Below are 25,660 nucleotides of genomic sequence, written 5' to 3'. Positions count from 1 at the left end.
GATAATTCGTTCCAACCATGAAACTGAAGCTGCCTATCGTATAACAACTTGGGCTGAATTGACATCTCATCAATAATGAGTGAACCAATCCGTTCTTGATCTGTGCTTAGTGCCTCAAATTCTGTTATCAGTCTCTGTATGATTTCATCAGTGATTCCTGTTTGACGAGAACAATTCCCTACATATTTTTTTATGGTGGATTTGTGTGGCAAGTGTAATATGTTCATTTCTCTTGCGAAGTTGTAACCTTTCGGTGAACACATTTCCCAAAGAGAGGAAATTTTTAATATCTCTTCTGAGTATGGCAATTTTCCTTTACCAAACACCCGCAGTTGCTCCAATATAAATTTCGCCTTCAAACTATTAGTATTTTTAGCTGCGATTAAATTGGAATACATTTTTTCAGCATGGGAAACTTTCATTTTTTCTTTTAATTGTCTTCCTAGTTCTTTATTTTTTGCTCGTAATTTGGTGATTATTTTATTCTTTTTTACAACGATGTGTGACGAATATTTCTTTGCAACCACTTTATGTGAACATCGACATTTGATTTTGTCTAGATCAACTTGAACTGAAACAGAATTTGCATTAAAATTCGCATCGCTATCTGCAATGTCTGAGTTACAGCACTGTTCTGTAATAGTACTTATTTTTTAAGGGAATGCATAATCGTGTGTCCTCTTTTTTGGAAGTTTACGGGCCTGTTTTTTATTTTCAACCATGTATGATGGATACCCAGGGAAAATAGTAGGGACAGAATTCTGAAGTAGTCTCTTGTTTTTAGTAGAAATACTAAAGCATTCATAACTAAAATGTTTGCTGCAGACAACTGATCTAGCTGAAGGCTGCCATTTATCACTGCTATCAGGACTTTCCTGTCGTGAAATGACTTTAAGCCATTTGTCACGCAAATCACAATTTGTTGGAAACTGATGAAATTAAATGCCAGTCACCTGTGAGGAATCACTTTTGCAAAATGTTACACACAACAATACACCATCTTAAAATATAAACAAATAAGTAAATGTATGTCTTTTTACAGTGTGCAGCGATACTAAAGAGTTACACACATCAAAATCATTAACTCCACAGCCTAACGAACTAGCACAGCGTTTATAAATGCAATGTTTTCATCATTTTGCACCATTATATCAAATAACTCTTTAGAATATTATATTACCAAAGTACATGCAAAATAGTCGAAATCATTAATTTCTCGCAACTTATAACCGGTAAAGTCAACTTACTTGCACACTGCTAACAAATAAACTCCAGGAAAATGTTCTTTCATCAACAATTCAACATTTCATGTCATAAGCCATGTGTTAATTACAGTGTAAACACCTGCGCTCTAGCGGCGTTGTGCGAACTACATTCAATGTTCCACATTGATATCATTGATGCGAAGGCCTTCCCAATCTTGTAGGCAACGGTTTAGCTGTGGCAAGAGAAAAATATACATTTGTTTACATAACTCGTCCATATTTACTATTATATTCTGCAGTACATTAATATGTGTGGTTATAGCGACGTAAAAAATAAAGGGCGAAGATGGTTGGTTGCTTTAATTAATTATTCTATTGTTCGTCGCTTTGTTTATAACCTAAGACGTCGCACAGATTAGCATAGAGCAGATTAGTCGCCGCATATTACGTGAGTAGGCCTATTGCCGAAACATTTTTCCCTGAATTGCTTCTGAACTTCTTAAAACTCGTTTTGGGTTTAATTATCACGTAAAGTAACGTGATATTTAATATAGGAAGGGCGGGCACGCGTCAGACATCTGAAAAACTTGGCACCAACTGCATATGTATGGATGGGACACATGACCTAAATCCTTATGGATTTGAACTTACTACTTTGCTTGTGTTGGACAATCTTTGTGAAGGTTTTCCCTGTGCTTTGATTTTTTCGAGTAGGGTAGATGTTCAAGTGATGGAAATATTTGTTACTACAATTCGAGAGTCTTTCGGACAATCAATTCATTACAAAGTGTTCATGTCAGATATGGCATCAACCTTTTACAAAGCGTGGATAAAAATAATGCGGGAAGAAGCAATAAAACAGCTAAAGGAAGAACCAGAAATGGAAAAATTTGGACTGTAAGTACTTTGAACATGAGTATAAGTCACGTGTTGAAAGCTGGGCCTACTGCTATGGCCTTCACGCCGGTTTAAAAACGAACATGCACATAGAAAAAATGCATGGGATCATCAAGCACATATATTTGAAGGGGAAGAAATCAAAGAGGCTTGACATGCAATCCACACCATAATGCACTTCATACGAGGTAAACGTTTTGAAAAATTAATTACTATATGAAAAGGAAAAAGTTACATCAAAACTCTCAGTAATTCGGCAAAGACACTGCACTTCACTAACACTTCCCTCGGATAATGTATGCGAACAGGGAGTATGGAAGATACCATCCCAAACAGCAGCAAAATCTATGATGTGATACAGGTGAAACTAAACTGCCATTGTGACCTCAAATGCATTGAATGTAACACATGCATTCATTCATTTTATTGTTCTTGTCCTGATTCTAGTATAAAATTCAATATGTGCAAGCACATCCACCTGGCTATTAAAGTAAATTCAAACAGCAGTAGAAGAAACGCTTAATGATGCAGCTGATAACCATCTCAATGACTTAGTAATTGTAGAGCCTCAACGAGTGGATAATCAGGATGTTATCATCAAAGAATTAAAAAAAAAAAAATCAACAGAGAAGCATCTAAATAAAGAAGAGAGAAGAGCTGAAATGCTGAAAAAATTTATGCACATTCTAGAAATAAATGGATACTACCAACAATTCAGGCTCATAATATTAAGTCAACATGATGACACCAGTGAACTCCAGCATCAAAAACCACAAAATTTGAACCTCTTAAAAATCTTGCAAGAAAACATCATTAACAATAACAAGACCAAGTTCTAGTGAACAACAAAATATGTATTGCTGTGAATTTGCTACCTCAGTAGGGGAGTACCTAATAATGTACAAGGTTTTTTTTTTTGTAGTTGATAAATAGTTACATATAGAAGAAATAGACAATAAATAAGTAATGATAAAGAATTTTTTGTTCATTTATGTAAATAATATTTATATCTAGGAAAAGCATTCAAGTAATAATGAACAAGGATTTTTTGTTTGTTTATGTAGCTGGCAAAAGTTACATCAAGAAGTTTTCTCAATGTGTGTACACATACAATGAGAATAATTACTTTGCAGCATATCAACTTTTTGATGTATTAGTTCTTAAGGAAGTGCATTTTAGGATAAAAAAAAATTATATAACTGAAATATGGTGCAGTTTTGTCTTAAGATTTATTGGTGGGTGGTATCATAAAACATGAATTTAGTAACAAAAAAATATTAATTGAATACACCCATAGGTTAATTTTTTTTTATGCGATGCATTTTGGAATATGTCAAAACAGTTCCCAGTGAGAAAGTTAGTATGTTTTTTTTAATTTTTTCAGTTCTTTAAAATGCAATTAAGTAGGCCTATGCAAAATATACATAGTGTTATGCATATTTTGATGCTTTATACAGGCTGTCTACCAGATCTAGTAAATGAAATTCCCTGATTTTTCCAGGTTTTCCAGGTCTAAAACTGAACTTTTCCAGGTTTTCTGTAACACAATTACGACATTCCACAAAAATGAAAAAACCTGCATAACAGTACATTGACGGGTTTCAAAGTATTTCAACTTACTTAAATTAGTAAAAAAAAAAAAAATACCTTCTTCCAGACGTAGCCAAAGTGACTCAATTGATGGCAAATAAAACATGCTGCTACAGATATTTCACACACTTACTTTTGCAAAAACATAAGTAAAAGGAAGCTCCCATCAATTTCGCAGTGACTCAACTTTTGCGTCTATTGCACTTGCTTCAGAACGAGCCAAATCCAACACTCGAGCCTTCTTCAACTGCAATGCCTTGATCTCCTCTTCAACTCTTCTTTTTCTGCCTTCTTCTTGTCAGTAGCTTCCTTTTCTTTTTGTTTTGTTTGCAGGGCTTCCTTACGCCTACAAATAGCATTTCTTACATACTGTAACATGGACTTGGTGATATCAACATGCTCTACACCTCCAGAACGTTGAACAAAGTCGTACATCTGTCTTTGTGCGATCAGTATTTCTTCCTGCAAGTTTTCAGTCAGCAGATTAGAATTCACTGAAAATCCTCTTTCCAATGATGCATTTCCATGGGAAAGTACCAACATCATCCTCACAAACTTTAGAAGGCCTGTTTTGGCAGCTACTGTATGTGCCTTAAGAATGAGCATCCACAAGTGATCAAAGCGCCAGTCTTCTCGAGAAAAAGACGAGAACAGTGCTTCAGAATCTTGCGAGGAACATACCAACTGATATGATCACTCAATGTTATCAGCTTTTTGTCCTTATAGCCACTTGTTTTGAAGACAACATTCTAAACTGTAATTCACATGCTGTTTCCTCACACCCGAATTTAAAGCCACAGACGGACTTAAGCAGGAAATTCCCTTGGTAAGTTTGTACTTCAAGGGACTTTTGTCTTGAAGTTTTTTTACCATAACCTTTAGACCAGTCCTAACATCATTTTTCAGTAACAGGACAGACTTTACTGGTACTTTCTCTTTCTTGATGGCATGGCGTACTGCATAACCCAACTTGATATTGTTAGAAGTCAATAGATTTTCCTGGTTATCTACATCCAATCGAGGTACATTGCCTTTCTCCCTAAAGCTCTTCAGTACCTCTGGTTTCAAAAACTTTCCTGCCAAAGCTAATAAAATGTCTACAAGTGAATCATAGAGAAATGGTACCATGGGAGCTTCACTTAGGAACATTGTAAGAAACAATTCCATCTCAGATGCCAAAGAGTAGAAGAATGTCAATTTTCCTTCTAGAAGATTATCATCAAGAGCACTTTTCACTACACTGAAAGACACAGATTAAATAGAAACTTCACTAACAAATTTCTTTAGGTGGGGTAACGTTTTCATGGCACGCTCAGAAACTGCAGTATTCCATCTGATTGCACAAAATTTCTTGGAAAAAAGCTCTGATCCAGTTATTCTAATGTAATCTGCCCTCCTTGCAGGTACATGCATAAACAAATAGTAACTGTGCCTGAAAAAACTAACAACGTCCAATTGTATAGCAGAAATTCCAGTTTTGAAAGCACCATGGACCGTATGAAGCCCACAGCTACCAACTTCTAGCAACGATGGCGAATCTTCACGAAAAGTGTCTGTGATATGTATTTTAAAAGCTAACAAAAATGCCCAGTTTACGTTGAGGGCATCCATAGATACTTAAAATTAAATGCACCTGTGGGTATAATCCGAACGTGGGAAGCACATGCTGCAGTATATACGTCAGCAGGATAACAGACCAGCTTGAACCAGATTGTATCACGTGATTTAACGCCACTTCCGAATCCGATGGTACATAAAAAAAAGGGACGCGATACACTTGATGCTACGTCAATTCAAGCAGATCAATAAACAAAAAACGTATTGCCAACTACAACCTACCAAACAAAAATTCCCTGATTTTTCCCTGATTACAATATTCCCTGATTTTTCCAGGTTTTCCAGGTTTTCCAGGGTCAGTAGACACCCTGTTTATAATATGCAAAAATGCTTTGTCCAAAAAACACAATTTTAAATTCGTGTGATTTATGGCAACAGCGCTGGAGGGCATTAACGGCAGTTGGCGTGTGTTAGAGAGAAAATGCTTATTTACTTCCACACTGCAATCTAAGCATAGGATGCTTTATAGTCATGAAAAGTAATGAAAATTAAGAACTGGTGACATAATTCATGTAACTAATGTACAGGATTTTGCTTTCTAACACGCATCACTTCATTTAATAGTCAGAAATTGAATATAAATAGTTTTAGACTGTCTACTTAAATCATGAGGAAATTAGGTCTGCCCTGAAAATCAACACATTCCTGCCAATTGTAGATCTACTTGGTATTATGTTTAGTTTTGCTTACTGTGCACTAGTCTACGGGCAGACCACACTCGCACTGCTCAACATTCATGCTCCTCCTTGTGGTTACACCACTGGCGTGCCTCAAACTGAAACAAATAAACTAACTAAAATTTTGAAAACCAACCTACTAAGCAAGAAAACTTTTTAGAACTAAGATAAAAAGGAACAAATATAAACCAAAGATGTCATCTTGGATTCAACAGTTTTTAAAGCCTCGATTAGCATTTTTTTTGAAAACAATACTAAGTCAGTATGATGGCAAAGATGAATAAGAAAGACTGGATTTGCATGAGAAAGTAATTAAAGCATCACAGTTTAATAATAGCCATTCAGGAGATGAAGAAATCATCAGTAATGCAATAGTCGTTGCCAGAAGATTACATATCAGGAAAATGTGGTAAAAAAAAATTGAACTAATAAATAACTAAATATAATTTTTTAAAAAAAAAAGTCTTCAGGTGAAATGGACCCCCTCTGAATAATCTGCGTACCATATTTCATGGCTCTAGGCTTCGCCATCTCTGCGCTAAATGAACTACATTCAGACAAATACAATCTCTCTTTGAGTAATATAGATAACAAATGACCCTGTGATATAAACAACAAACATTTTATGAAAAGGTCCAGAAAAAAATCCAGATTGGTTCTCCTGTTGTTTGGAGAGAGACTGTAGAAAAAATTAAATACAAGGAAAGAATTTAAATGATAGGAAAACGGGGAGGGATGGGGGAGGAGGAAATTATTAAATGACATAATTTTAAATCCTGGTTCACAACTCAATTTTTATCATTTGAAAAGCACTTTTTTTAATGTGATATTAGTTAGCTGCTTGAGTATTGGCTTTCTGTTCCGATTCCCACGTGGGTTTGTTCTTCCTGTGCAAGGTGCTAGCTAGTCGATCGATCCTGACTTGCTCTGAAGCTTGTTTGCTTGCACTTCGTGCAGTCACGTACGCAACAAGCAGTCAGTAGACTAAGCAGCAGCTGACGTCCAGCAAATTATTTGATGGTACATTAGGCAAGCGTTTAAATAAACTGAGCTAGCAAGGTTTGACCTCAAATTTTATTCATTAAAATGCTTTTTAACAAAATGTAATTTTTACATTTTTAAACAAAAAAAAACATCTGTAATAGATTTACACAGTAATGTTTAAAACACATGTACTTCCTAGTGTGTCGATAAAATAACTTAACACACAAAACATTTACATACACATTTTACAATCAATACATGTATCTATGTATATATATATATTCTCTTTGCACATAACAGGTCATAAATGGAACAGGTGAATTACTTGCAACATTAATAAATTCTCTAATGTAGAATATTCTAACAGTAACAGAATAAATATTATGACTTCTGCAAACTTTCAAATATTATAAATTTATTTTATCTCCAAATGATGACTAGGAGGGAAGTGCATTACATAGAACTTGTGTTACAATGCCAGCTTACCGATAATTTTGCAGCATTTTTGGTGTTTTCGTGAAATTCCTTAGTCTTGCAGGTGTGACGTGATTGTCGGTGCATAATCTAAGATGAGTTTATTTGTACCTATGTTGGTCATAAAGTGATATTTCGGGCTTCGATGTTTCATTCATAGTTAAACATTGAAACAAAACTACATAGTTTCAAGTGCAAAGAGCAACTGGCAATTTTGTATTGTGATGGAAAAGCATGCATGTCATATGAGGAATACTTGTGTGGTATAAAGATGTAGTTATCAACTACATGATAGCCAAAGTTTTACAATTGTCCATTGTTGATTGATAGTTAATTTTTTTAAAATTCTAATTATGAAAATTATAATAAATTTCTTTATTCTAAATGTTAATTCCCTTGGGTTTCATACACCATGTTGATTTTTTTTTCTTCATTTTCTCGGAATTACTATTAGTTAAGGGCTATTTCTGTCAATTTAAATCTATTCTTTGCATTTTTTATGTAACAAATATTATGAATAGAAATTCAATAAGTGTAATATCATGGGTGTCAAAAGTCATCGTAGTGTTTTGTCATTATCATCACTTGCGCAACAATTCACACTCACTGGATTGTACTTGGTGAATAACGACTGAAAATATTTGAGACAGGAAATAGCTCTAAACTAACAGTAGGCTTGTGTGAAGCTTCGACTAAGCAAATCAATTGAAGCTTTGGTTCTGATGCAAATCTTTTTGAGCTTTAAAACAGTGGAAGCCTAAGATTCGCTTATGAAAATTCCTTTTTTTTGTGTTGTATATATGTTGGTTACTTTAAAAAAAAATCAAATGAAGGAACTCCATTTTATTTTATGAATGCTGAATATTAATATTATGCATGGTTATTGTATCATTTTTACTGAATGATGTTATATATAGGGCCCAATCGGTTAATCATTTATTCAATTAAAACATTTCAAACATTATTTAATTATGATATTTTTACTTCAATAATATATTTTAAAAATATGTGTAATACAGCTTTGCTGAGATCAATATTCACAATTCAATTTGACTTTGCAAATATTTTAAACAATTGATTTGATATTCGCTTCACATCAAAAAGTAGTATTTTGCACAGGCCTAACTAACAGTAATGACAAGAAATGAGAAAAAAAAAGACTACATGGCGTGAAATCCAACCTTAACGCATGACAGTGAAGAACCTATCTTTTTTGACATTTCTGATGTCTGTGGATTCAGCTCACCTCTGGATATTAGGAACAGTAAGAACAGGCAAGTGATACAATTTAATATAGAAACAGGAGCCGCTCTGACAACATGCCATGTAAAGATTTTCAAAGTGTTTTGACCTTAGAAATGTAGCTAGTACATTACATTGATTTCAGCCAAAAGCAAATATGTACATACTGAGAATGTGTACATTTATATTTGTAACCACACTCAATATATATATTTTTTGATACTATTCATTTAACTCTAGTACACTTGTCACAGAGAACCTAGAATTTGAAGAAATACAAACACAGTACATTATAGTAGTGGTAGAAGTTAATTTATGCAGCTCACTGAAAATTGTGTTTGGCTCTTACTACCCAAAAATCAATTTTCAATGTCATCCTTAAATTTTAACTGCAGTTGTGACATACATATCAGTATCAAAGAAACTGGGTGTTTTCCATTGTCTAATGTGACTTAACCAAAATCTAAAGATAGAATGCTATCAAATGAAAAACACAGGAAATACAAAATGTTTCAACCATAGGAATCCACAAATCTTAGATTCTAGCAGTAAAATGTAAAATAAATATTTTAATATGTAATTGTAGAAAAGAACGTAAAACCACAAATACAGCAAATAATAATCGTAGTCAAGAACCTTTTTGTTCTTTTTGATAAGATTACTTTTTTTTTGTTTCATCATTGTCACTCTTTATTGCTATTTGCTGATTAACTGACAAGGATTTATTGTCTTAAGTTTTTTTTTTATTTATTTATTTTCTTAGCACCCAATAGATTCAGTTTATGAGCAGTGGCTCTCTGAATATAGGGCTTGTCAACATGGTTACAAAATTTATGATATACATGTAGGTTTATTGTGTTTAGCTAACTTATTAAATTAATTTCTGTCAATTTTACAATGTACTTATAACTGCTAATAGTAATTTCTCATTCAAGTGATAACTTATTGTTCTGGCATGATGTTTTCCAGCTTGCCCACATATTCACCAAAACAACTTGCCTCACACAAATAAACAGCATTCTGATGTTAAGTGTAAATATATTTTTGTGGATATAGTCTTATTTCTCTTTTTTTTTTTTTTAAAAAAAAACCTTTTGTTAATTCAAATGACAATTAATTGTATTTATAAAAAATGTTTGTTGCATTGGCAGATGAGGGAATACCAGTATAATCAATCTTTCTGTGTGAGTAATTCCTTCGCAATTCCCTTGCAGCGTGTGTGTGCTGAAATATTTGAAGGGTAAAATAAAAAAAAACCTCTCCTGTATTAATAAAACTCCTCAGGAAGCAAAGATTTAAACTAAAAGCTAATTTAACATATTCTTACACGCCACTCACAAACATAAATAACATGTGTATGTAAGGAAATAATCTTTTCTCTCCTAAACCAAGTAGTACAGTGGATTTCAGATAATAAAAAAACTATCACTGCCAAAGCCTGTTTGGTTTTTGGATTGATCAACATCCTTTCAGCAGTGCAGTAACAAGCAAAGCATTTTGTAACCTACGTGGAGTTGCTGATGGTGTGAAATGCACACTTTGTGGGTGATGGCACCCTACGCCTGAGTTGACAGTCATTCATTCAACTGTTTGTATCAGTTCTCAAGATCGCTTGAGTGCCGAGAAGCTTACGTCACTGAATAATTTTTGTTTTAATTTCAAAATGAATAGCAAACAGAAGCATAAAACATTTACCTTAAAATATTTAGACAAATAGGAATGTGCTGCAAAATTGTCTGTGTAATTTTGGGTGGAGAATGACAGTCTCAGAGACTGGAAAAATACAGATGCCAGACTTAACCATTTCTGTGCATTTTTCGTCAGAAAAATCCTTGCAAGTCAACAAACATCATAATTGTTGATTTTTTTTTTTTAAATTTATCATTTGTTGGATTAACATGATTACTGGACTAGTGTAGTTATGGTTCATGGACTCCACTTTAATAATTAAATAGGCTTATGTAGAATGGCCATTGAAAGGAAATGTGTGTGCGACTTTTAAAATTGCAGTAGCCTCCACATTTGTTTAAATTACATTTTTTTGTCATTTTGGCCAGTTATGGATCATGTATTTTAATTACATAAGTTATAAATAATATGTTTTATTTAATTTGGTTCATAATGTTTACATGTATTTTTGCTTTGTTTTGATGTTCCTGGGGAAAGAAACTTCATGCAGACATCACACTCGTTTAGAATCATATCTCCTATTTTTATTTTACTAAATAAAAGTGAAAATTGCTCATCTTTAAACAACTCTAAAATACAAAACTACTTTACCAGTCTTATGCTGAATCCTTTATTTCTATCTGTGACGAATTCCTATCCGGCTGAGAATCAGAGGGAGAGAACAGGAGGTGACGGTGCTGCCAGCTCCTACAACTAGTAGTTCGCTTAAGTACAAGAGGGCAGTGGTTTTCAAGACTGGATTGTCGGGCCACTGGAAGTCAAAATGTGCTCACAAGGTAAGATATTTGAGAAATTCCGGAAAGTAATGCTGGATTCACAATAGCCTGAAGCTATGGATAAGACGTGAATAATATTTTATAATCTCTCACGTTCATTATCCGTGTGCTGTCAGTGCGATGAAATCGGCTGACACGACAGATTTTACAATTCGAAAAAGACCCATTTGCATAGCAAGTGCATGTTACTGAAATGAGCATTAGAATTTTGTTTTTAAATGATAGTTAAAATTAATGCATTTTTAGTACAATTTATTGAGTGTATTCTTTTTGTACCAAATTCATTTGTAAAATTAGTTAATGTTCAGGAAAAATGATTTTTCTGAATAAATATAAAATTTGAATTGTTACTCTAAACAGGTCAAATCAAACATTGTAAACATTGATGGCTATCATACTTAAAGTGAAAAAATATGGGCAAGAAACCTTTTAAACTAGAATTTTTTTGTTTGTTGTATACTGTATCACATGTCGCATCGCGTCCATTGTGTCGTGTCTACTGTGCTATTATTATTTCAGCAAAAAGAGTATCATACCCCACCAAAAAGAATTTTTTAAAAATTGTCCACTGCCAGCAATACAAATGAACTATTCAATGTAATATCTCAAAAACTACAGGACCTAACTTTGGACCCTTATTGAAGTGTAGACTTATGGCCTAGTGTAACTTGTATGTCAACAGTAAAGTCTTTTTATATAATAAGGGGGGAGGCGCAAGAGAACCAAAGATGCCATTTGTGTTTCGGCCATTACGACCCTGATGAAGCATAGTACATACATAATAAAATAGAGTGGCTGCTACAGACAACTGTAATAATACAATTAACTGGCACTATTTTATAGGCTCGGAAAATCTCTTTTTGTGTTCTCTGCTTCAACAAAGGAACATTTTCATTATTAAACTATAAAAAACTGTTACACCTTAAAAAAAATGTTGAAACCAAGATGGCGTAAAAGAAAGATTGGAAAGCTTGACGCCAACCGCCGGTGCTCCCTCTGGTCCGCAAAGGTCGTTATGCCACAACAACACTGGCTCCGAAGTGCGTCGAACACGCCCGAGCGTGATCTTCACAAAGTGTAAGAAAGTGCACCGCGACGAACGCCGCGGCGACGACAGCGCCCGGCCGGGTGTGGCAATGTGCCTAACTAATTATATATAATTATTTGTCAAGTTTAAACCACTAAATTAATAACAATTTAAAAGAGGATTCATGTAAGGGAAATTATGTCTAATTGTTTTATAAGCATATATTTTGTAACTTGTCTTTAAGTCCAAAACTGGCCAGGTCGGTTTTCCCGCGTTTCACGTGGTTAGGCGCGAGGCCGCAGGGCGGTCTCGCGCTCAGTTACCGTTCGGGGCTCGAAGGGGTCGGACGCTTCGCGAACGTCGGGTCATCAGCTCTAGCATCTCTTCAACATTTCAGCAATAGTGTAAGTTTTCGGAAACCTTTTAATTAACTCGGCGCCGACCCCAACCCAGTCGCACGATATTTCGTGCGGCTCTTAATTAATTTAAATTCTTCCCACCAGGGAACTTTACTTTTCATACGTAATCCATGTCCAGTTTAAGGACCGCGTAGTAGTGGTACGCAGTTTCCGGCTAATGAGCCAATTAATCGTTATCGTCGTAGATCCTCAGTAATAAGTGTTGAGAATAACACTGACTAACTTTCGTCTTGTAACTTTCTCCGTTTTATTGTGCAAAGTGTAACGTGTAATTAAGTGACTAACTTTTATGTGTAAGGAACTTTTACGTGTACGTCTTCAGTCGGCGTGCCCACGTAATTTCAGAGACGTTAATCTCGTAGCAGGCTAGACTGCAAACTATCCTGAGCATAGGATCTTTTCTACGTATTTACGTGCCAGCCTAAGTTGTGGCAATAACCATTCATTTACATGCTAAACCTTCCATAGGGACGTGAAGCCACGGTTTCAGCTTGTCAATATAACTTTGCAATCTATCTTGGTCGCGCGAACCGTCACGTTTAGAGATACGCGTGTCATAGCGGTCCGACAACGGACGCGGCCAGTCTCGGGGCGTATGAGTGTATTGATACTGAATAAAGTGCAGTGTCCTATAAATCGTTTACCATTCATTTACAAGGCGTCCTGGGTGGCCTGAACAGCCCAGGTAACTTCTGAACATTTTTTCAAACTCCGAGACGCGCTCCTGCCTGCAGCCACGAGGCCAAACCCCCGTAAAACCCCTGAGATATTTCACATTATTAATAATTAAATAAAAGCTAAAAACAGGCAGCGGGAGTGGCGTCAAGCTATTGTTGATACCTCATAGAGCTAATAATTAGAATATAAGTTTTCAAAAAGAAATAACAGCACAATATCATAAACATGAAGATTACAGAGCATGTTCCTTCTCGAAGTGACAATGGCGTAGCTCGCCTTGACAGTTTGGAGCAAGAGAAGGGCTGGTGAAAGAAATGATTCAGTTGCTCTATCAGTAGTGCTACCCTTGCAACGTAACCATAAGACAAGGTACTTCAGCAGGAAGGCAAACTGAGAGAATAGACTTGATATTTTTAAGCTTTTGTCATTGTTTACGTTATGGCATACAATATTTTCCCATGTATATGTAAAATCTCTAACTGAAAATATCATAAACTACCAAATGAAGAGAGCACATGAATGTATCCACACAGAATGTATACTGACAAAAATTGTACCATATATTACAACTAACTACTTACGACAGTAGGTTGGTCACTACATCGTAGATACAAAAATTTCATTGGAGCGAGGTAATAAGCTACAGTAAGCAATCTGTGATTAATGTGTGTGCCAATGAAAATACTGTTTTTACTCTTAGTTTCAACTGATGTATTTTTGTGCATCGTGTTAAAAATGATATCTGACTATGTATTTCTAAAGAATTATATCTTAAATGAGACAGCACATTGTACGACATAGTTGAAGGATGACTATGGGTGATACACAACTTGTAATCCTCGATTGCAACATGCTTCAGACTTGGTGATATGAAACCAAGTTTAATTACCTGGTCACTACCTTAGATACAAGAGTATCATAGTTATTTGAAAGAATAGTGAGAACGTTTTTCTTGAAACAGATGAATACATTTAGGGAAAAGTAAAATTAAGTCCAAAATACAAAAATAAGTATTACAAATCACATCTTGGATCGTCAAAAATTCTCGATGTTTACCAGTTATCTCGCTCAGCAGAGTCATGGACCATATGACAGATGCCTGTTGTAAAAATCTTCTTTTCCTAAATTCTTTGGGAAAATAACCATGACAGGTAAAGTGGGACATATGTCACGCTCAGGGAAGGAGGGATGGCCCGCTTAGGGGCGTGCGTGGACGGGGGTGGTGTCTTCGGGGCTGGGGGAGTCATCGCGACGCGACTTGACCCTCACGACGGCGCGGCGACCGCCGGTGTCGTCCAGCTGCTGCGTGTACTTGGGTCCTACGGCGCCTGGGGTCTGCAGCCGCACCTTCTCCGGGTCGCCCGTCGTCTCGTCGGAGCGCATCGCAAACAACAGTCCGAAGTTGAGCTGCGGGATGTCGTAGAACACCGTCAGCAGCAGCATCATGAAGGTGAGGCCCACCAGCAGGTACACTACAACAACATTCGCAGCTCCAGTGATCCCTGTAGCGGGAGGATTAAAATAAACTAACTACACTATTGACACTAACAGTGACATACGGGCCTACAGTACGAGCTGTTGGTGAGGTGGCTTCTCACACAGTACCATAGCGTTTTAACTGATATGTTCAATTTTTTTCATAACTTCTGGGAAATGGTGTATCCCCCCCTATCCCCCCCGCAACCGCCACCACATTTTGCAGCACAACCAACTGCTCTCCGACTTCGTCGTGAGTAGCTACATTTACTACAAACTAGCAGGGTATAGGAATCAAAATATGCCAAATTTATTTCAATAGTTCTTATTCCATAATTTCGTATTTAAAATTTGCTTTCTTACTCAGGTCGGGACCCGAGGTAAGCCTAGTGAATTGCTGAGTGGAGTTAAGATGTAAATCGTCCAGGGGGCACCAGACTAGCTCGTGCGTCTAACCAAAGTTATGCTGTCAATGGGTCATCACCCTAGCATGGTTCAGGTTCATAGGCTGTAGATGATTGAACAATAAGGCTGGCTGTGTTACTGTTGCACTCTCTGTACAGCATATTAGGCTACAATGATTATGGGGATACCCGGACATGATTGTAGTAGTTTTGCAAAACATAGTTTTATTTACACATAGCAACATACAGGTGTGGCTCGTGCCATAAATTTGCATTGTTGGTTAAGACATTACACATTAAACTAATTGTGCTGAACGACAGTATTAATTTTGGTTCGATTGTAACCGTGGATCGGGCTCGGCTGTCAGAGCTGTGAATCAACGATAAGAGTTTAATTGTTCTTTCTGATGCCGACAGACACGTGCGACTTATTATTAAAAAATGTCTCTCTGGAGTCCGCCAGTCGCATAAATGGATTACTTCGTCGTGTGGTTATGTCAAGTTAAAATTGGTTGGATTACGCCCTGCACTGCAAAATGTCACGGATATGCGTGGTAAGAGATTAAAAGGTTTAGGACGTGTAAGTTATATTTACCAGAATTCTAGTAATTAAGTAATCAGTGAGGGGACAGCATCACCTTGCGCGAAAACCTAACCACTAAAACTAATTAATTTTATGTGCTAACTTAAATATTTAACAAATTATTAATTTCTTACATAACACATTATATTGCATACATATGGATAAGCCCCAAAAGTGCTGTTAATAAAAAATAATGGTTTAAAATAATAAAAAGGGTGGATGTGTTCCATTACTGAGGCTGGCTATTGATTGGGGCCAAGACCAGGCTAAAAGTCCTGCCGGGAGGTCCGACGTCAAAATTTATAATCATTCCTAAAAATGAATTCCATTCTAAATGCTAATTACTCAATTACTTCACAAGGTAAACTATTTGTTGCAGACAGTAGGTTTCTATCGGCATTCCACTACATAACATAGTAGTCAAAATTTTATAATTTATATAATAACGAACACCAGTATTTAAGAGAGAATTTTAATAAGCTTGTCTTGACAATTGTATGATGGAAGTTAAGTAAAGTATCAGACAGAAAGCATAATTGCTTGTTAGAATATTTTCGGTAGGTAGTTGATATCTCGATCCTCCGTTCGAGGTTTGAATTTATTCGACAGTCCTGTCTGGAAACTTTAAACATCATTAATGGAGCCTTGTTCTTAAAACTGTCTGGACTCAAAATCGGTGACTATCCACAAGAATAATACGCATATCAAGTTCCAGCAAGGAACTTGACAAACATTTGATTTGCGAAAAGAAACTTTCCATTTTCAAAGTTCATGTTCATGTCCAGCTTTCACTGTTAAAAATATTTTTGAATTACATATTTGACAGTTATCGAATATCGAGTGGTTCACTCCTGCACTCCCGAAAGTGGTGTATTTTAGTTTTTCCGTAGTGAAGCTGGAATTTACTATCCAAATGATACTATGACTATGAGGCAAGCAAGGATAAGTTTCCAGGCTCCAGGATCGAAATGTCCCATACAGCACACAATGTTTCAGTAACATGTCTGTGATATTGCAGTAACATTACTATGTTTCGAATAGATTACATTTCATCTGTCATGTTTCTGGAACATTTCATAAACATTTCATTGGACACATAGTACTCATGTCTATAAATGAAGTTTCAGATACATTTCAGCAAGATTCGTTTGGCAATGTTACATTGTGGTTGATTCTGAAATGTATCTGAGACATTATATTGAAACTTCCCATCATGCTTGTTGGCACTGAAGTTTAGAAATCTTTGTCTTTGTGTATTATTTCTTGTTTTGGCGCAGTATTTTGGTACTTGGATTTTTATATGTGGTGAATAAATTGTAAGTTTTAACATTATTTATTTCATGTTAGTTTACTTTTTTTTTGTTTTTACTTTTGCACTTAAGCAAGTACCGGTATAGAAACATTCTTTTATGCGTCTTCGAAATGTGTAAAGCTGTAGGTTAAGGAATGTCTTTTTTTGTCGGTATGCTTAACATTCCCGTGCCATATTTATATGTGCGCTGTTTTCAGTCTGATTTTTTAATTTATGTGATGCATTAACAGGATATTCGCGATTTAATAAAATTGCGAAAGCATCTAACAAGTTTTCTACTTACTGTAGCTATATATGGTCGTTGACTGTAGAACACGAATGCTAATGTATGGGTTATTTATTATCTTTAGTTAAAAATCACACAAATATAGGCTTATAGGTTCCTAAATATTTTGGTTTTAATAGCATTTGATTAAACCAATTTATTTTATTCAGTTATCACCTTCGGGCTTTTATAATATACTTAAGTAAATATCTTTCATAACCTATAATATGTAGTTAAGGGTAATTAATGTTTATTTACTGTGCACAACACATAAATTAATTATGTTGTGTTTATTTTAATATAAATATTGAAGTGTTTTATTAGAAATAATTTACAATTCTACTGGTTAAGTAATTATTTTTATTATGTTATGTTCTGCACTCTGTAGTACTTACATCGTATGTTGTAGGCCTACGTATTACTATTAACGGAAATTTAATAAAGCCTGCTATTATATCTGGCTTGTCATAAATGTAATTTATTGTAAGTGAATGCACTAGGCCTACACATATAGACAGCGGTTTCATTAATTGCCATTTCGCTTAACAAAGTTATTTCTGCAATCTGGCCTTAATTTTATTGGTGGGCTGGAATTGCAGCGCAAAATAATTGAAATAAATCTTGTCCTTTACCGCAGAGAAGGTACAAGTCTTCGAGTTGTGTTGTACTAAGCATTAGCATCATTGGTTTTTCTATTTAAATTAGTTTTTCTTATGCTAAATTATGGTAGTAACCAAGTATGTTTGATTTGGAGAGTTTGACAAAACCTAATTCCATCCATTATATGACAATAAAGGAAACACATTAAATGATGATTTATTAGATTACATGTGTATAGTTATGTAGTGGTAGCAATTTAAATAATGAAAATAAACATTAAATGTGCACTACAAAGGATAATATTGAGAATCTACTCAAAAAATTACTAGAAATTTTAGAGTATTATTGCACAAAAACATGGGCTGAATTGTAATGATGTAACATCACAGGCACTGTTCACACAGACACTTATTAGGAAATCATTAGGATTTAAATTTAAGTTTTCTTTTAAAACTTTGCTTAAAATGTGTTATTATACAATGTCATGGGCCTCTTTGCATTAACCAGACACCATTAAATTGATTATTAGGAATGTAAATAGCATGTTAAGAAATTCCCAGTGAAGAAGTATTCCTGCTTAATAAGTTTGAAAAAAAAATGCATAGGTTGCAATTTCAATTTGTCCATTTTAAGATGCTTTCAGTTTTGAAATTTATCATTGGCATCAGAAACTTTTTTTTTCTGTTTGCATGGTAATTTAAAAATAAATAATGTAACAACTTAGTGTCTACATGTTTAAAAATCTCACATACATGTCATAATTGACCTGAAACAAGTTAAAAATAATTGTTTTTTCTTCTTTTTTTTTCCAGCAAAAATCTCCAAGAACATCTGCATAGAGAGTCAGTTAAAAGTTTCATGTATTGTATATATTATTTATATATATATATATATATAGTTTTTTTTTTTATTAAAGTCTACTTCTCAGACTACGTTGTTATTTGTTATTGAAAATACCCCTTTGCATCTTTGCCTCTATTGTTAAGTATTCAAATGGAAAGAACCTGGTTTGACCTGGTGTGGCTTTCTGATTATGGTTATACATGGTTCTTAACTTACTTCAGGTGCATTCTTGGCTGGTTTCATAACATAGATCATAGAAGTTACAATCCAAAACCCTATTGTCTGTTTGAATAAGTTTCTCTATCTCTAATGACTTCATTGTTGACAAGTTAGGCCAAACTAGCTACCTTCTATTTTGTACAAAGTATAACTCGCCATTCATATTATTTTAAAATTTTGTACTGCATATTACAAAATTATTTATATTATTTGTTTACAATAAATTTGTGATCTCATTTGAATATAGTTTGTGTGGAAGTACTGTTGTGTTAATATTATTTTGTGTATTTACTTTGAAAATTTGGATTTTAGAGACCCTATATACTATTGCCATATTGTATTTGTTGTTTTATCCTTAGGCTATTTAGTCAATTTGGTAGTATTAAAATACAAATATAAAACCTAGCTTAATCCACGAACTTTAGGTACATTAACATGCTATCTATAGAAAAAATTAAGGAAACCAGATTTTTTATGGACTGCCACTATTGTATCTTCAGCAAATCACTGGCCACTCAATGTTAGGGAAGCTGGATCAATTTGAGCTCTTGTCTGATACAATAAGTCTTTCAATTAGGGAAAGTGACATTGCAATGTTAAAGAGTATTTCTCATTGCACATTTGTTTCATTCCCATTTATATTCCACTACTACACCACCATCTCACTTCATTTAGGCTGGTCAGACAAGTTTTTTGTTTAGTGAGGACAGCCGATTCTAGTCCAGTCTCATTTATATTGAGCTTGTGTGAAATGGAAAACAATATGTCGATTATAAAGCTATATGATGAAATTGTATTAAGACTGCATTGTTTCATATTTAGACCCTCTGTAAATTAGTATATGTGTGTTTAAGAAGAAAAAGACATTAATTATAACATAAAATTGTTACATGTCTTTTGAGGGTTTTCAAGCGCACATTTTTTTCTTGCAAATGTCCAAAAAACAAGCACCAGCCATATATACTTACTATAGCATTAAATAAGGAGAAAAGTACATCACAATACGAGCACAGGTCAAGTCTCATGGCTGTTCATTATGTTAATACCGGTTTCCTGTGCAACATACAAGTAGGAATTTTCTATTATAATATGTTAGTGTATTGCATATAGGTATATTATTTTTTTATTTCTATAACATTTGTTTGAGGTTGAATGCGATTTTTTTTCTTGTGTGTATCAAGTATTTTAAGTTAATGTAATACCACATGATTATCTAGACCACTGATACCGTACACAATAACAGTGTCGTGATTTTTGAGAATGTCAACATCTGGAATGCAATAGAAAACCATACCCAAATTCTCAAGACATTGTTCAAATACAGATAAAGACATCGATGGACAAGTGCTCATTTATGATACTCAAAAACAAACTTGAAGTGGCCATAACACATTGGGTTGTGAAAATTATATTTTAAAATGCTCAGTAATCATGTCTCCTATGCAAGTGGGGTTTGGTTGTTATGGATTAAGTAAATATTAGCATACTTTCTGTGCTGAGCATAAGGAGATCACATCCAGATAGCTTGGGGAGCCTCAATTTAATTTATTCATTACAAGATGACATTGTCATTGTATTTAATAATGGAACCTTTATGCATTAGCTTGTCCCTTTTTCCCCATGTACTGATGTAGATGCATGCCTGCCTGCCACTATATCACATTCAAATTCCCCATTAAAATAAAATGCAATGGACAGGAACCATGGACACCAATGCTGGGCTACCTATTACATTCATGTAAGTTTCATTCACTTTGCAAGCATACTGAAGACTTATTTAAATTTTACTTTTATAACCATAATTTGTTTTTAGAATAATAAAATAGTTTGTAAAATTAATGTTAGGCAAGTCTGGTACGCTGACCTGGGAAAACATCTGATGTCTTTATTAATTAAATTATTTCTTTAACTTGGTTCATATATATATATATATATATATATATATATATATATATATATATATATATATATATATATATATATATATATATATATATATATAAAGCTCAGTAGGGTGGAGAATATGGTTTCATTAATTTACCTGAATTGTTGGATTTTGTCGGCAGGCCTTTTTAGTCTTACATTAGAAATTATAAGTAAATTTTTAATTATTGTACAAGCCAAATTATTAAGTAATATAATCAATTATCATTACATTAAAAACGACAAAAATTTACATTCTATGCCCTACCAGAGCACATCTTTAAAATAATTTCAAACAAAATAATATTACAATATCTATTTTTTTATATAATCAAAAAATGACTCATTACTATGGACAAGCAAAACTTGACGAAAACAAGAAGATACGAACAAGATCATATCAATCCACCGATTAACACTTTCTAAGGGTGTGGTCAAGGGGCATTATGCAAAAAGTGATCAAGAGGAAGTGTACGAGGGAATGCTGTGATGAATTGGAACACAGTCACTGCACTTCACTGCAACTAGCTGACCAATGCAGCTGTAACATTATGGTATCTGTTAAAGTGCAATACTGTTTTAAATTATAAATATACCCTCAGTCATCCTAATTTCCAGAGGTATTTTGGGTCACATGATACATTTTATATGTATTTCAGAACATTTATGGAAATATTTCGGTTAAATGTTTCAGAAATATTGATGGGACATTAGTGGAAACATTTCAGAAACATTACCATTTGATGTTGCAGGGAGGTTTCATTGAAACATTTCAGAAACATTACCATTTGATGTTGCAGGGAGGTTTCATTGAAATATTTCAGAAACATTACCATTTGATGTTGCAGGGAGGTTTCATTGAAACATTTCAGAAACATTACCATTTGATGTTGCAGGGAGGTTTCATTGAAATATTTCACAGGGCGGACATTTTGACGTTTCTGAAATATATCCGAGATGTTTCAGGTAGGTTGCGAAATGTTTCAAACATGTTACAATGTTTCAAAAGTTATATTTCTGAAACATATCTGTAACATTTTGTGCTGTATGGGGTTACATCAATGTTATTGCCATTTTCTACGTTTTTCAGTGTCTTTAGTGCTCCCTTCTCCGCATAGGTAGTTGATTCCTACGTAGTTTATCGGAGAACTTATGAATAAAAAATCCGCTTTGACGGCGTGGTTTTATTCACACGAACCGATGGGCAGGTACTAAGCCTGAGTCGGTATGCTACAAATGACACTACATGTTGCACTTCACGTTACTCGTCTACGCCCTCTGGCCACCGTCCCGCTATATAAAGATTGCGATATGAATCGGTCGGCCTTGTACTCTTTTCAAAACACCACAGTTCGGTCGCGTGGCGAAGGAGAGTTATGGCAGGAGGGTCACGCCCTGTACCGCAAACTGGTCCAGGTATTCGTTGTGAATTAAGTGCCAAAGGTTTCAGTTGATTAATAAGAGTTACCAGCACGCAGAACTCGGTGAGGTAAGCGTTACAGCTTTCACACGTGATGGTCACATCTGCCTTGTACCGTGAACTCCTGAAGACTGCCGCATGAGGGGAACGCTGGGAGAGGGGATGGACAGCGCCCTCCCGCGCCACGTCCATAAAGCACTAATACATCCTTAATGTAAAACTTAACATCTAAACATCTTACAATTTACTTAGTTAAATACCCCACAATGGAAACGATTGTCAGAAGGTCTAAATATGTGCGTATTATCTATATGGTAATTTTTTACTTGAAAAACACCAGTCAAACAAGAGACTGTTCGTCGCTTGTAGGCGACTCCGTCACCTGGAGCGAGACTATTTATATATTATTAAATAAACCCAGTGAGCACTACATATTAAATCTAGCCTGGGGCCACAAAATATATTAAGGTGTTCTTAAGGGGTGGCACGCATACTTCACGATGCACTTTATTTTGTGAATATACCTTTACATAAATTCTTACGGAAATTAAATACACTGGTACTCATACAGGTGCCTAACACATGGCATGGAGCACTTACTTAGTTGCGGAAACAATCACTAACTTGACTCGTGCGGACATGATGCAAGGGTATGTTCTGCCAGCGGGGACTGGTACTGGCGGGGTGGAGACCGGGCTTTACTATCATAGGAGGTACGACGTTAAGATGGTATCATATTCCCCAATGAACAAGGGTTTCAAGTACATGTTAACGGTCATTGACGTGTATTGCAAGCTCGCTTGGGCCAGACCTGTGAATTCGAAGAAGGCGAATGAACCAAGGCCATGACAGACATTTTGCGCGATGTACATGTACCATCGCACCTGCAAATGTATCTCAGAAAATAATTCTACAATACAACCTTCAAGGTTTTGTTAGAGATGTTTGGCATCAAACATTTAGTTATGTCAAAGCCTCTGTAATCGAGGGGTTTAACAGAACTTTACGCACCAAGATGTGGCATCAGTTTACAGCTAACAGAACGTACCAGTCGCTGGATATCTTTCCAAAATTATGGTTCTATTTATCATGAAAATGAAGCTCAAATATGTAAAAGTTTCTGTGTTTTCTAACACAAAGAAGAAAGATCTGCGAAAGCATAAAGCTAACTACGGCGACATAGTGTGGATCTTCAAGCCGAAAGGCCTCTTAGAGAAAGGTTTCACTGTGAATAGGACTCCAAAACTTATCCTTGTATACTCGAACCTGTAGCCATTTTTAATCAACCCTGCGTCGAGAGAATTAATGCTCTAATCACTGCGAGCTAGTCATTTCACGTATTTCGTTCCTGGACCACATAATCTATAGTCGAGAATGTATGGCTCAAAATTAAGATTGTTCATCAGCGAGTTTATCGAGTCTTTCATCAATTTTGTTGTTGTTTATCAGCAAGTTTATCGAGTCCTGTACCGATTTTTTTTTGTTCTAACCTCCACGAGATATAATGAACAACTGAGCTAAAAGTATAAATTGTGTTTGCTTTAATAAAATTCTGCAGTACCACGTGAGTCAATGATGTGCTGGTAAGATTAAGTGATAAGAGTGATGCATCTTGTCAGTCTGTCAGCATTGCCCTAACAGTGTCCCCAAAATGAAAGAGGATTTTCGAGCTTCTGCTGAATCTGTTTTTTTTTTTTTTAAATTTTTAGGATTTTATTATTAATTCATTGTATTTGGTTGAGTTACCTATTGAAATTTATCCATGTTCTTGAAGAGTTTTTGTCTTGATGCATTAAAATTTGAATGAACTCTCATAATTCTAGTTCATTATTTTATTAATGTTACTGCCCTCAGTATATCCCTTTGGTACGAAGGAGTTGGTTTAAACAAGGGTACTGACAGGCTGCACCACTCTGCTAAGGACTAGTCTTAGCATTGTGATTTCATTAGTTGTGTTTCTTTTTTTGCATTGCTGTAGCATTGCTCACATGGGACAATGCCCACTGCCTGGATATAGCACCTTAGTAGGGCAGAACTGAAGATTAACTTGGACAGCTGCTGGAATGGAGGTTGAAGAATCCAATGACAGACTTACTTCGCAAGCAATTTGTTGCATTCATAAAAGGTGGTAGGAGAGGAGAAGAGGAGGATAAGGGTTTTGGAAATTATAGTGCGTCTGGGTATGAGATTAAGATTCCCCTGGTGCTTTCCTCTATCCACAACGTGCCGCGATTAGTTAATTATGATCCTAAGGATGTTTTGAAGTTTATCATAGCAGTGGATAAGTTAAAGCGTCGCTTCTTGTTCACACCTGATGTTGAATTGGTGCAGGGATTGTTGCCTAAATGTTCCGGAGTGGCCTTATAAGTTCTGTTGGAGGGGCTAGCCAATGGTGATCCCTGGGTGAACATTAAATCAAGGTTACCTAATAACTTTTTCCATAGGTTGGCATCCCGAGTTAAAATAGCTTCATTATTTTGTTTTAATAATGTTATTGTTATTAGATTAACTTAATTTTAATTATGTTAATTTTAATAGACAAGTTAATTTATTTTCTAGTTTCCCATGTTAATTTCCTGGTATTTATTTGCGCTTGCCACGCACGCTGTCCAATATCTTCCTTCGGTTGTTCTCGGAACTACTTCCGAGTGTAGTCGAACAACGAAGCTGAAACATATTTAGATTTTTTTTTTCCTAACCTAACTAAAACTAAGTGTATTTTGGAGGGGTCCGGGTTAGGGAGGGAACTAGGTGCGTCTCAGGCCGAAGCCTATACACCTAGTCATGCTGGGATTAGCCATGCAGGGAGAGGGTTGCATGCATCATGTGCTAACGAAGCTGAAACAAATGAACGGCGGTCGGCGGTGTGGCACGAGACCGGCCGAAGAGGGGACTTGTGGTTTTGGTCGGCAACGAGTGCGCTGGGCCGAGCTGGCTGTGAGGTCGGCGTGAAACTACTAACATGAGTTTTGACGCACGCCACTGCACCACAGCATCGCCGAACAAAGTAATGTTGGCGACGCATAAATAGCTGTAAGCCGCTGAGGACGATAATTTCCAATTTCGGAAGACGAATTATAGTGTCGCAGACTTGTGTTTTTAAATTGGGCAGCAAGAAATATACTGGTACAGGATTTTTGCTATAAACAATTTTAAGTTAAAACTGCAGTTTAACGTATTATTACGTCATTCATACAGTAAATTCTCGTTTTTGGCTGCTAATGAATTCTATACGTCAGTGTGAAGAAAGAGAAACCGTTCATGAGCAGTGAGTTCTGCCTTCTTGCCTGAGAAATTTCTGAGTTTGTGGACGGGAATTCCTGAGTTGACGATAACACGT

General features: G+C 35.4%; 1 protein-coding gene across 1 annotated transcript in view; it reads right to left on the bottom strand.

Moving 5' to 3' along the window:
• Positions 1 to 7,042: 7,042 nt before the first annotated feature.
• The window catches only part of LOC134541728 (potassium channel subfamily K member 1-like), a 359,236-nt gene continuing 340,618 nt past the window's right edge, over positions 7,043 to 25,660 (bottom strand). The window contains exon 5 of the mRNA XM_063385376.1: positions 7,043 to 14,747. Coding sequence (XP_063241446.1) covers positions 14,473 to 14,747 — 275 coding nt within the window. The 3' untranslated portion in view covers positions 7,043 to 14,472. The remainder of the gene's footprint in view (positions 14,748 to 25,660) is intronic.

The sequence above is a fragment of the Bacillus rossius genome (assembly GCF_032445375.1).
Source record: "Bacillus rossius redtenbacheri isolate Brsri chromosome 4 unlocalized genomic scaffold, Brsri_v3 Brsri_v3_scf4_1, whole genome shotgun sequence".
NCBI classification, from domain to species: Eukaryota; Metazoa; Arthropoda; class Insecta; order Phasmatodea; family Bacillidae; genus Bacillus; species Bacillus rossius.
The sequence above is the reverse complement of the archived record's forward strand: the minus strand, read 5'-3'. Positions and strand labels throughout refer to the sequence as shown.